The sequence below is a fragment of the Chelonia mydas genome, chromosome 25, assembly GCF_015237465.2.
Source record: "Chelonia mydas isolate rCheMyd1 chromosome 25, rCheMyd1.pri.v2, whole genome shotgun sequence".
Lineage (NCBI taxonomy): Eukaryota > Metazoa > Chordata > Testudines > Cheloniidae > Chelonia > Chelonia mydas.
In genome coordinates, this window is record NC_057858.1 from 14137043 (window position 1) to 14150262 (window position 13220).

Sequence of the window (13220 nt, forward strand, 5' to 3'; positions counted from 1 at the left end):
GGAAGTGTTTATCCTTTCACGTAACACAAGAACCGGTGGGGGTCACCCAATGAAATTAATAGCCAATACGTTTAAAACAAACATAAGGAAGTACTTCTTCATACAATGCACAGTCAACCTGTGGAACTCATTACTGTGGGATGTTGTGATGGCCAAAAGTATAACAGGACTCAAAAAAAAAAAGTTCATGGAGGTTAGGTCCCATCAATGGCTATTAGCCAAGATGGTTAGAGACGCAGCTCCATGCTTTGGGTCCTTAAACCTCAGACTGCCAGAAGCTGAGACTAAAGAACAGGGGATGGATTGCTTGATAAATTGCCCTGTTCTGTTCATTTCCTCTGAAGCATCTGGCACGGGAAGACAGGATACTGGGCTAGATGGACCGTTGGTCTGACCAACAATGACCATTCTTATGTTCTGAACTCTTTTTAGGACTTTAAACACAATGGGATAAATCTGTTGATGGTGTAAGTTGGCACGGCTCTACTGCTTTCTGTGGGGCTGTGCCACTTTGGGCCAAATCTTTTGTTGGTGTAACGTCATTTGTATTTGTCTAGTTGGACCAAGAGACTTTTTTTACATGTGATTGGGAGTTCCTATAGCATTTCATAATAGTACAAAAGTACCAGTGTAATGACTACATCTAATCTTTTTTACTAAATCAATTTTTAATATCTAATTTTATGGTAACTCATAGGCATTTTCTTTTAGTTGTTGAATTTAAATGCTTTTCAATGCAATTTGTTTTCCAGGTTTCTACAAGACCAAAACAGTTCTGCTTTCAAATTTTATCGAATGAAAGTCTATGAATTGTGTCCATCCATCAACTTTAGTGCTGTTTCGGAAATAGCTGCACCTGGGGAAAGTGATAAACCTGAAGAAAGAAATTTGGATAATTTAGAAGAGGAGGAGGAAGAGGAGGAGGAGGAAGACAATGAGGAGGAAGAGGAAGAAGCTGAACTTGAAGAGAATATCTCCCAAACCTTGGAAGAAGTGGAAATGGAGCATGCAGAGGAGGGGGAAGCAGGTGGCGCTGAGGAGATCGCATCCAAAGAGATGCGATCCAAAACAGGAGATGAAACTTCAACAGGCGAAATGCAGCCAAGCTCAGCTTCCGATAGTACTACACCAAATTTGTCAGCACAGGTGCCAGCTTCTGCTCCTGGTATCCCTTTTCCTCGCAAAAGAATCAGCAGCAAATCTCTGAAAGTTGGCATGATTCCTGCATCTAAGAGGGTCTGCCTCATAGAGGAACCAAAAGGTAAGTATCATTTCAAGGATGTTTTCTGGCCCTCAGCAAGAGTCCCTGAATTCCTATATATTTGTGGTTCTTGGTTTAATAAATTGAACTAAAAAAATACGGACTTCAGATGTCTATTCACTAGTAGCCATTGGCACATCCCAGTGAACAGGTGGACAGTCATTGCATTCTGGTGCAATAGTAAAACTTGCTTCTAACTTGTGTGTGTTGTAAGGTTGACTCAACAATGCTTGTATACAGTGAGCATATGTGGATATTGCATACCCACGCTCCTTTCTGCTGTTGATTAAACAAAGTGAGAAAAAGGTGGGTTGGTGGGGGATTTCCATCACTTGTTTCTAGTTTTGAGCAATGTCTCAGATCTGGCAATGAACATATTTAGAAAGTCAGACTAATACTTTCATGTTGTAAAAAGTTCATAACAGTAAATTGGGAAGTATTTTGGTTTGATATTTGTATCTCAAAAGTTAAGTGGAATTTGTGAAGTAATTTGACAGTGTGGCCATGTTATCTCTTTTGTGTTCTAAAAGAATAAATTCTAACAGTTGAGTGATACTTATGCTGAAAACTGACTGCTGCACATGTTCACTAACTACTTTCATGAGTGTCTTTACCACACATAAATAAAAATGGTCGATGAATAGATGACTCCATATGTGCTGTGGGAACAAGACACAATGAACTGATTTATGTGCCAGTCTTGACTTGGCTTTCCACCAAAACATTTTCAAAGTCAGTGGAGCTGAACAGATATGAAGTCCTTGCAGAATTTGATCCTTGGACTATAGTACTTTTTGGGGAGATTGTCAAAGGTACAAAGAGTAGTTAGGTGCCTGATTCCCTTTGACAGTGAATGGGAGTTTAGTGCCTAGGTCCCACTTGTGCCTTTGAAAATCTTTGTTTTTTGTGCACTGTAACCTTAATGTCCTTGGTAGTAGTATTAGATTAAGACATTAAATGGGAGTCATGTATATGAATATGTATTTTCCTATTTCCATATTAAAATTGGTCATCTTTGTGATTGACTTTTATCTTTGCTTTAATTCCCAGTTCATGAACCTGTCAGAATTGCTTATGACAGACCCCGAGGCCGCCCAGTTACAAAGAAGAAGAAGGTGAGGAAACTGAGAGTGAAATTACACACTGTCTTGTGAAAATAGTTCTTTTGCAGTTTCTGTAAATGTCTGCCATTGATTTCATGGCAATCCAAACCTTAAGCCTGGATCCTGCAAGGAATAGGGCACTGTTTGAGAGTAGCCAACTTCTCTCCACTCCCAGGGCAGACAGTGGAAGGTGACAAACCTCAACACCCCCACAGGTTAGGGCCCTTATTGAAGAATTAAATCATTTGTTAATCTGGTAGCTTTCTCTTACCTCTTCAGAATAATTTTGTAAGGCTAATATAAATGTCTTCCAATGGAGTTTTTGTAATAGTGACTGGGTTAATGTTTCAAATTTTTCATCCTGCTTTTGTTATCAGAAAACATGGCTATTAAAAAAGAAAATAGTGTGCTCTAACGCTTTCCTATTTTTGATAGTGTAATTAAACAAACCCATGACACACAATAAAAGTAGCTTGTCAGGTACAATTTACTCTGTAAATTGGCTACACAAACGATTACTCTTCAGCAGACATTTTCCATCCCAATGGAGAAACCTGTCAATTAAACATATACTTTTTAAATCTGTTTCTGTACATTCAGGAACTTGGACACACTCAATTTGCAGAAGGTTTCTGGTGAAGAGATCAAATCGGTGGCTGCTTTCTGTATCAAAAACTCTCCCCCTGCTTTCTCTCTCTGCAGAAACCAAAAGACTTAGACTTTTTACACAAGAAATTAACAGTTAAGAATGTGGGTTTCCAGATGCTTCAGAAGATGGGCTGGCAAGAAGGACGTGGTCTTGGTTCACAAGGAAAAGGAATCAAAGAGCCTGTGAAAGTGTATGTAATGGGAACAAACTGCAAAAATATTAGACATATTTGGAAAATACTATGCTTCTAGTAGCAATTGTGGGTCCCTGTCCTGTCCTGAGGGGATCGGTCCTGTGTATTATTCCCACTCTTGGTCTGCTCCTTGGGCTGGTCAGAGGTGAGACTGGAGGCCTCATGTCTCTACTAATCAGATTGGGTGGAAGTTGGTGTTCTAAGGGGAGGCTGTTTCCTGCCATCTGAATGGACATTGCTGAAGGCTGGGAGGAAATGCTTCCTGAGGCGCTGTATTTACACCACCTAAACTCTGGAGAGCACCCTGCTGTGTGTGGAAGCCTTGTAATAACATAGGGGTGCCCTGTTCCGTTAGAAGGAAAACAAATAGGTTTTACCTTGCAAGCTGTCTGCATACAGAATTCCAATTGGTGCCTGGATATTGCAGTGATGTGTGCATTGTAACATAAGTAGAGTTCACAGGAGTTCCACACACAGTACTTATGTGTTAAGGTAATACACGGTCTCCACTGTAAACATAAGATTCTTTCCACTGCATCCTGCAAAGAGGTAAGTGCATCTCCTAGAAGGTAAGCATGCTTTTCTCTTGAAATGCATACATTATTATTTTACAATCTTTTCTAAGTTTTAAGGATGTCTTCTCCAATGTCCTCTTCCAGCCCAGATAGTAGGTTATAGTTCTTCCAAGCTGCAGATAGAAACAAAGAGCACAAAAGAACTTGTGATTTCACTCTACCAACTATATGGGAAAAACTCTGGCTGGCTGAAGTACTTTGTTGGTTTACTCTTTATTTTCCTAGGCAAATTTTTTTCCCATCTTTCTCTTCAACATAATTAGTTAATTTAGTTGGGTGTCTTTTAGCCAAGTGTGTGTTTCTTTGTACTTCTGGGACACCCTGTGGTTAGGTGGCCTACCACCTTAGTCTCCCACCTCCTTCCTTCAGAAGGGAATGCCCTATGGGAAAGTACCCCATCTGGTCTATAAGTTTCTACTTTCTACCAAGATACTGGATCCTTAGCTCCCAGAACTCCTCATCCCAACACATTTGGAGAAGCCAAGAGCACATGCAGCCCCTTGGTTTCCACAGCACGCAATTAATAGTTGAGTGTTAAAGTCTGTTTGGTCAATCCAGCTGTGAACCTACCAGGTTCTGAAGAAGGTTTAGATCCTCTCTAAAGGGAAGTGTTTAGGTATGAAAATATGCTGTTGGTTTTTGTTTTTTCAACTAAAGTTAGCTGCTCTGTCACTTATGGAAAGGCACTTGCCCATAGCAGACAAGTGAGAACTGTTTGTGTACGTACTCCTTGTACACAGCTCTCAGGAAAATTGTGTTGTCGTTTTTGGTCTAATGTATAGAGGGAGTTGCAGCTATATCTTTAGGTAACTCCAAAGCACTAGATTCTTTAATGGTCTCCAGTGCTCTTTCCTTTCTCTCTGGAGGCATGTCTCAGGCCCAAATCTGAGATTATCTTAATGTGAGTGAGGCTGTCCTGTGCAATTTACCTTTTTGTGTATCACTGTAGTGACCTTAATTGCTGTCTGGTGCAGCTTTTCATCTATTCAAGGTGATCCATGGCCCTCTCTTTGGAAATGCTGCATGCTTTAGAAACCATCAACTCTTCTGTGGACAAGTACTAGTTGAGATGTGGTTAGAAGGCCCACAGTTTGGGTAATTTTGTCTCATCAAAGAGAAATGGACAGAAGTAATATGTGTGAGGGTTTTGAGACAGTCCAATGTAATGTTAGCGTAGCCTTTGATCGCTGTGTTACAGCAACAAGAGCATTTGCCTCCAGGATTGATGCACACAGACATGTCAATCTTCTTGTATGTGGAGATGGAACAGAACCTTGAGGCCTGCCTGTGATAGGGAAAAGATAATGGCTAGTCTTTGAAACGTTGAGAATAACATCCCCTTTCTCCTCTTGGGTTTCTCTTTCTTCTTCCATAGCAGAGATAAGAGATGGGGAACATGATGCCTCCTGCTGGAGCCAGTAGTTACAGAAAGTTCAGTTATGGGAAGCCCCAACTGGTCTTGTGTTCCTCTCTCCATTTCAGAGAAGTGATTTGTCACAGCTGTGGAACTGGCCAGTCCTGAGATTGAACTGAGGGAAGGAAAATCTGAAGGTGGAATGGCTTCAGATGATCACTCTTATAACCAGTCTAATCTTGAACTTCTCTGATTAGTCACTTGCCCGGAAAGTTATCCCAGAAGGGGGACTCTACTTCTTATCATATCTACAATAAAGTCTTCCTGGTTCACAAATCCATTATTACCTAAGCACCAATGGTTGGCACTGTACAAGACAGAAAATGAAGACAGTCCCTGCCCTGAAGTACTGACAACCTAAAAGATGAAACCGAAGGAATGCATTGGGAGGTCCAGAGGAATGATTAAGCTATGACATGTTACAGACACATTTATTTGTTCCCTATTGTGGGTATCACAGAAATATCTTTGGGAAGATTTTTAATGCAGTGAGAGTGGTGACTTGGTGAACTAGGATGGGAATGGCATATTTCTGTGGGGCATGTGGAGAACGGCACATTTTGGACAGTGGCCTATCCTGCCAGGAAGCCACAGAATTGTTAGGTGGTTTTATGCTCTTCCTACAGAGTGTTTAACTTGACCTTGCAGCTCCCAAGGCAGATTCTAATACTGAGGAATTGCAAGGAAAAAACATTTTCCTGGGACTTGGTTGCAGCCACAGAAATCCCTGTGGACTGCAAAGGCTCAATCTTCTGTTAAGATTGTGCAAATATTCCAGGGCTATATGATCATCTACTTGGCTTATGTGGCCACGGCTATATAGTTACAGAAATCAGATAATGAGGATGGTTTCTGTCTTGATGCCACTTATGGTGTCTGAGTTTCCACTTGGGGCACAGCAAGCCCAGTTATAGCTCACCAGACCCTGTGATTGTGTTCACGGCTGATAACTTGCCCTCTAATTGTTTTTTCTCCAACATAAAGGCAGGGGGCTTTGTTCCCAAGAGATCTGGTGGTTTCTGTGCCATTTTGGACTTTAGAAACTATACTTTGGGGTGCCATCATTTTGAATAGGGACCATGTGTGTCACGAACCAGGTGATCAACCCAGAGGAGTTTATGTGAAATTGATCTAGATAACTACCTATATTTCCATTTACTCAGCAATATCACATGGCCTTGGCTTTTTTCTGTTTCTGTCTGCGGGGAGGAAAAGCTATACACAGTTGGCCTGGCATATTAAGGGACACAGAGGAAACTGAATTGGATCCTTACTCTGTAACTGTCTCCCTTTGAAACTATTGTTATTTTACATCTTTTCTGCACTTTGTCAAATAATGTGTTTGAATCAAATTGTGCTAACTATCCATTTTACTCCCTAGGGGTACTACCTCTGCAGGGGAGGGCTTGGGTGCTGCAGGGGAAGAAAATAAAGAAGATACATTTGATGTTTTCCGTCAAAGAATGATACAAATGTACAGGCAGAAAAGAGCAAGTAAATAGGTATGTGCAATGGACAAGTCTGGTTTATGAATTCCTGCAAACATTAAAATACTGCAGTTAAAAAAGCCTTCCTTTGAACAGAAGTGAAAGTGTTACTGTGTTTCCACAAATGCATCTGGGTTTTTATTATTTCATGAAAATCCAGAACTACTTTGGACTGCTGAATTACCCAACATCTTACTTTCTAGGTTTGACGCAAGAGACTCGTTTGCTAGAAAACGTGGACATGCAAAAGCTGCTGTGTGAAAGGTTTTCGGCATGCTGCCAGTATGAAGAACACTTTGTGCTGTGGCAGTGAACTTGAATACTAATGTACCAAAAACATTTTCCAAGATTAAAGTTAGCCTTGCACTTAGATGTGCAAGCTGACAACTTGGATGTCATCTTCTGAGGAAGAAACAACTGATTTGCTCTCAGACGTGCCTGTTTACCTTTCTCTTTGGCCAAGAATGCCTACTATGTGACAAGATGGTTTGCTCCAAACAATGTAAGCAGCACAAAAAATATGAGCTGGAAAACCAATCTGCTCCTTTCTCAGGCTGAGAAGATTTTCAAATTCAGATCTCTTTGAGAGATGGTTTTCCTCAGCACCAGATGTTGCTTTATTTTACTAAGCTTTTTTTGAATGGCTGCATCTTTTGAACTGCTGCTATGATCTGGACAAAGCAGTTCTTGATATTTTTTTCCATTCATAGAACAATTTAAGAACAAAACCTTTTAAAATAAGCATGCAGGCATGTAGGAATCCATGCCTACCTATGTAGGACTAACATAATGAATCCATATAAGAACACCCAACTGTACTGCCTAACAAAAATTTCAGCTGCTCAGATTTTCACTGTAACAAGCAAGCAGTACCAATTTCAAGTGTACTTGTTTTTATGTGAATTTGCAGGTCTTGCTCAATAAAATCTTGTATAGTTTCTTCCCCTCAAAGAAATAAATCTGCGAACAAGGTGTAACTTGGGTTCTGCAGAAGATTGGAACTATGTTTTAAAATAGTATTGGAAGTCAAATATAGAAGATCTGGAAGCCGAAGATCTGTTTTGTAATCAGAGCATCACTTTAGGGAGTCAGCTTATTTCTAATTCTATTGAATATTGCTCTTCAGAAGTTCTTTGACTGCAAGACTCCAGGAAAATGAAACAAAACCTGAAATTGTTAAAGAACTTTGTATTCCATTGTTCTCTCTTTAATTAAATCAAAGATGAGACTCCAGTAGTATACTCTGTGCTTCAATAACAAAAAAAATGCATTCTTGGTGAAGCAGTTCCGAAGAAATGATGGAAAACTTAGCAGTAGTATTGGAGACAAATGTTCAAGGTCTAGTTGATCATTTCGTCTTTCACCAGGTTTGCATGTCAGTAAAGAATCCATGACTGGATTGCTTGAAGTGACAATTTAATAATATCAGTTGCACTTTTTAGCCTGCTTCTTTTTCTCCATCGTTACACTTCTAAAAATAGTTGAGCCTTCACTTTTTTTATGTGACAATGGCAGATTACTTCCTCTTGAAAGAGAATTTGTCTTGATCTGATGTATGTTTGGCTTACTCAGAGCGTGCAGGCTTGTTAATGATTTCATCTGGCACTATGCTGCTTGTAATGCAGACAGCTTACGGTACAGTCAATACAAGTACCTTACAGTAAAGCAGCAGTGTCTGGCATTCCTAAAGGATGAATATGCAAGAAAACTTGATCTCTAGTTATCAACTCACATGTGCCTATTGGGCAAAGGACAGTCATCTCCTCCTTACAAAAATAAATAAACCTGCCAATTGAAATTGAAATGGAGGGAGTATCTTAATTTTCATTCTTTAGCACCAAAACCTTTCCATTCCTGTAAAATCAGTTTACTTAGTTTATGAAAGCAAGATTTCTCTTTCCTTTGTGTGTGTGTGTTTGTGTGTGTGTGTAAGCAATAAGCTACGATATCATGCCACAGTGTAACTTTTCTGGTCACTCAATTTTAATAGCTTGAAAGCACATGGCTGCTAAAAACAGTAAATAGCAGATATAGAAATGATTGTCATGTTGGTACAGTTAAATTTTTCCATGAACGTCATGCTTCTCCACCTTTACGTTACAAGAAGTTAGAGCATTCAGGACCATAAATACAAATGTATTTTCTCAAAGCTTGCCTGATTCATCATACTTTATTCAAGATATTTGGTGATACTACAAAGATTTATCCCATAGGCTTTGCTTGGAAATGTTTAGAAGCATAAACAGCACAATCATGTTGGAGAAAGGCTGCCTTTAAGTTCAGCTGGTACAATATTTGGCAGTATTACACTTACCTGATAGGTCCCTATTTGGAGATGTTTTCCACTGCACTTTTTCCCTTTCCCATGCTTAATTGGACATTGTGTTGAATGCAAAAACGGAGTCTTTTTTTTTCGTCTTTTTTTTTTTAAAAGAGGAGTTCCACCATTCATGGTCTGTTGTAGAATGATGCTCTGGAACCAATAGTGTTGAACCCAGAATTATTTCTCATACCCACTAATATGGGTTTAACTTTCCTTTTAGTTTCATTGATGAAGCTGCCATTGTTGCTGTTTTACAATTATTTTATTTTATTTTTTTTTCCCACATGCTTCCAGTTCACCTCTTCTTTCACATTTACATTTTGGAAGAAAATCTCTTGACTACATGCTGTGCTATTTGCAGAAAAAGACACAAATCAGTGTGTGGCTTCACACTATGTTGGGATGGATTTTCTCAGCCCCCTCGACCCTGATCACCATTCTGGGCTGTTCTGGTTTAAACAGATTGGGCACAGTACCTTTTGGGGTACATTTGCTGAACACCTACTTATCCAGTCTGGAAAAATTCAGTATCCAGATTGGAAAATGGTACATTCCCTGCTGATTTCAACTCAATTTAGAGCAATTTCCTTGAGTATTATGCACTCTTGAAAATGAATGTGAACAGTAGTTCCTAAGGGAATCTTAATCTGCTGCCCTGGATAACTGTAGTATGGTCAATCTTTCTTGTGCCAAACTTTAATTTTGGACAAGATATCAGCAGAGCAGCACTGGTGCTAAGATTCCAGTGTTGCTCTCAAGTGGGTTTCTGTGTACCACTTTTATCTTGTTTTACCAAGAGATGACCTTACTCTCCTTTTGCAAAAGGAATTCCCCTCCCCCCTTTATTTTAACCTGCTTTTGCAGGCAGCTCTGATTTGAAAATTTAAATACAGGTACATATGTGAAACATTGTGCAGATACATTGCCTTGTTTACTAGTTTCTTTTCTGTTATTTTAGTTTCCAGGCTCTCTTCCATGAAGACTACAAGCATCAGTGAACATTTTAACTAACTTCAGTGGTGTGTCTGCTGTCTTTTGGTTGTTTTTACTGTTTGATGATCTTGTAGAGCAATTTGCTAGTTTTTGTTCTGTGCAAATTGGCAGTAGTGCTAAGCTAGTAATAAATGCTTATATTATTGGATAACTGAAGTTTCTTTTTAGTACAAATAAATATGTTAGCATTGTTAATCTTTTTAAAATCTGCAATAAATGTAGAGGTAAACAGTTTCCTTCTGGTTTCAATGATGTTTTGCTTGTGAATGTAGGAAATATGACCACTTCTTTGGTACTGATACATGAAATTGGGATTATATAGTGTTATATAACTACGAAATCATCCATTTACAGGGTTGCTTTTTGGATTATTTCAGAGCTACTTGATTTTCCTAGGGTTCCAGTGCATTAAACAAGGCACCATGGTGTTACCTCTGACTTGAATGCCAATACCAGTTTGTACCAGCCAGAATGTGAGAGTTACGTTCCAGGCTCCTACATCCCAGGAGCCAAACCTTATCTCTATGATTATCACTGGTACATTGAGCTGTTTCAAACAACAAGCAAAAATAGCTTTATATATAAAAAAATAAATAAAATCTGACCATTGGGGGGGAAGGGTGGAGCCACAGCAAAGTGAAACATTTTATCAGTAACGGTTGCTGTACACGAGTCATTAGAAAAGTAAAGCCTATTCAGTGTTTGTTAATTTGGGAAAGAGAGATAAACCCAGTATAAGAGCTGTCCCTTGCTCCTGTACTGACAGCACCTGGTAGCTGCATGGAGGTGAGAAGTACTAAGTGTAGGGTCAGGGAGGGGAGAGTCCTCATTTGTTTGCTTGAAAGGCGCCCTGATGGAGCAGAAGAATCTGCTGTGCAAATAATGCACTGTTATTTGAAACAGATGTGTTGGACTAATACAACTGTTCTTATTCTGTTGCTTGCATATCTTAAGTGGTATGTAATACCAATAATATTTTTTTCTTCCTGTTTATAAAATTTACAAAAATTTATAGCTTCTTTAATATATAAACATTTAAAAATGCAGAAATATTAAGCTTCTTAAATACAGCACACTGTTTTTATTTGTATTGATGTTCTGTTCTGCTGTGGCTAAAGTTAGTTGCAGTTCATTTTGCCCAAAATAAGTCTGGACCCTTTCTAAATATAATAAACTTTGATGCATAAAAATACATTCTTAGATATAAGATGAAAATTATTTTAAAATGCATGCATGAAGATTCTGTACTATCCTCCTCATTCACCATATCTCATGGCTCTGGCTGGTGAGTCACAGCCAGATTGCAGGGTTAAGCAATAGTCCACTTTAAATGAGAATACATTTAAGGACAACATAAAGAGATTACTTTTGAAATAAATAGCTTTTGTGAACCTTGTTTGGGTAAACTGCTAAATGAGGGCAGGTGTGGAAAATGTTTGCATTCGCTCTGGGCAGTAAAGTCATTGCTGTTTAAAAAGCATTGACATCTAGTGTGTTCTGTTTAGCTTTGTGCCAGAAGAATGTATTTAAAAGATTGCAGTTTTGCCCTTGAACTAGTGCATGAGCAAAGCCTTAACTCTGAAGGGCTGATAGCTAAGGGAAGCATTATCCAGCTACTATCTCTTTGAGTATTAATAAAAGAATAAAAAGATGTATGCAAATCATTTGTCACTTTGCCTACATGTCCTAGTTTTAAAAACACCAGCACAGACAAAAGTGGCAAAGAGTCCTGTGGTACCTTATAGACTAACAGACGTATTGGAGCATAAGCTTTCATGGGTGAATACCCACTTCGTCTGATGCATGAAGTGGAAATTTCCAGAGGCAGGTTTAAACATGCAAGCAGACAGAAGCTTAGGGTGGAAACATCTTAGACAGTTGGCATCATCTAGCATTCACCATTTAAAGGAATTGTAGGACCTGTTATTTCAGCAAATAAAATCATTTTTCAATATACAGCATTAGGAACATAATCTATGTTAAAAATGTCCTGACTTTTATCAAGGCTACATAGTCAAATCACAGTATAATCAGTGGAAAACAGGAGTCACCTGCTATGATAAGTCTGATCAAAAGCTAGGTTATTTACATAGCTTTTTCCTCCTTACTGGTAATGCATGGTCAACTCAAACTTGCAAAATCCCTCCCCAATATCAAATACAGATTGCAGATGTGTTCTGTCCCATTCTGCCACACATTAGGTCTGGCTGACCAGGAGTATCTAAATGCATAACCTATGCACAAACCATTTATATGTATTTCTGTAATCTACAAAAATGTGAATGGGGTAAATATCAAGGGAGAGAAACTATTTCAGCTGTATAACCTGAGATGGGATAAAACTGAAAAGGAAATGTGCTAAATACTAGGGAAAACTTTTTCCACTTGGTCTACTTTACTTGAATAATATCTTGCAAGAAGTGAGTGGGAAAATACCATCTCCTAAAGCACTTAACTGGAAGAGCCAAAACACTAGAAAATGTTGTGCAGGGGAGAAAAAAGCCTACATTATTAAGTCAGTGGAGTGGATGACTAATAGGTCTCTTATCTGTAATTGATTTTCCTAGGGTTCTAATACAGCACATTTTTAGGGAAACTTTGGTAAATATAGGTTTCAGAGTAGCAGCTGTGTTAGTCTGTATCCGCAAAAAGAAAAGGAATACTTGTGGCACCTTAGAGACCAACAAATTTATTTGGGCATAAGCTTTTGTGAGCCACAGCTCACATAAGTGCAATGGTGTTAGTTTCTCCTGAGGGACTCCTGAGTTACTCTGTTATATTTCAAGTTGGAGAAAATGTACCCTTTTAGTTGACTGAACCTTTGAAGGTATTTGGATTTATCACTGGAAGAGGAGTGCTGTGTAGCTCAAAAGCTTGTCTCTCTCAGAAGTTGGTCCAAATACAAGATATTACCTCATCTACCTTGTCTCTCTTATAGCCGGGGGCCAGCATAGGTACAACCACGCTGCAAACAGCTATTAAAGTAGGTTTTCCATCCAGTGGTTCTTCTGAGATGAAGTTGGAATGGATAAAAGTTTATTTCATCACATTTGTATTTTAGTTGCTTTCCATGAGTACTAAAAAAGATTGTACAAAACACGTTGACAGTCTAATTTGCTGTCCTTTTTTGTTTGTTTGTTCCTTGGTAGAATTCCCCTGTGCTTTTCTAGTTTTCTGTCCTACAGAATGGGTACAGCAACCAGGCATGAAGGAGGAAAAAAG

General features: G+C 39.0%; 1 protein-coding gene across 5 annotated transcripts in view; it reads left to right on the top strand.

Annotated features, from left to right (window-relative positions):
* Positions 1-10232, top strand: part of SUGP2 (SURP and G-patch domain containing 2) — a 19642-nt gene extending 9410 nt beyond the window's left edge. For 2 of the 5 annotated variants that reach the window (XM_043536098.1, XM_027834380.3), the window contains exons 7-11: positions 753-1261; positions 2312-2376; positions 3067-3203; positions 6577-6697; positions 6886-10232. In XM_043536098.1, coding sequence (XP_043392033.1) covers positions 753-1261; positions 2312-2376; positions 3067-3203; positions 6577-6697 — 832 coding nt within the window. In that variant the 3' untranslated portion in view covers positions 6886-10232. Of the gene's footprint in view, positions 1-752; positions 1262-2311; positions 2377-3066; positions 3204-6576 lie in introns of all 5 variants that reach the window. The other 3 variants (XM_043536099.1, XM_037885786.2, XM_037885787.2) reach the window with 2 other exon arrangements.
* The last annotated feature ends 2988 nt before the right edge of the window (positions 10233-13220 follow it).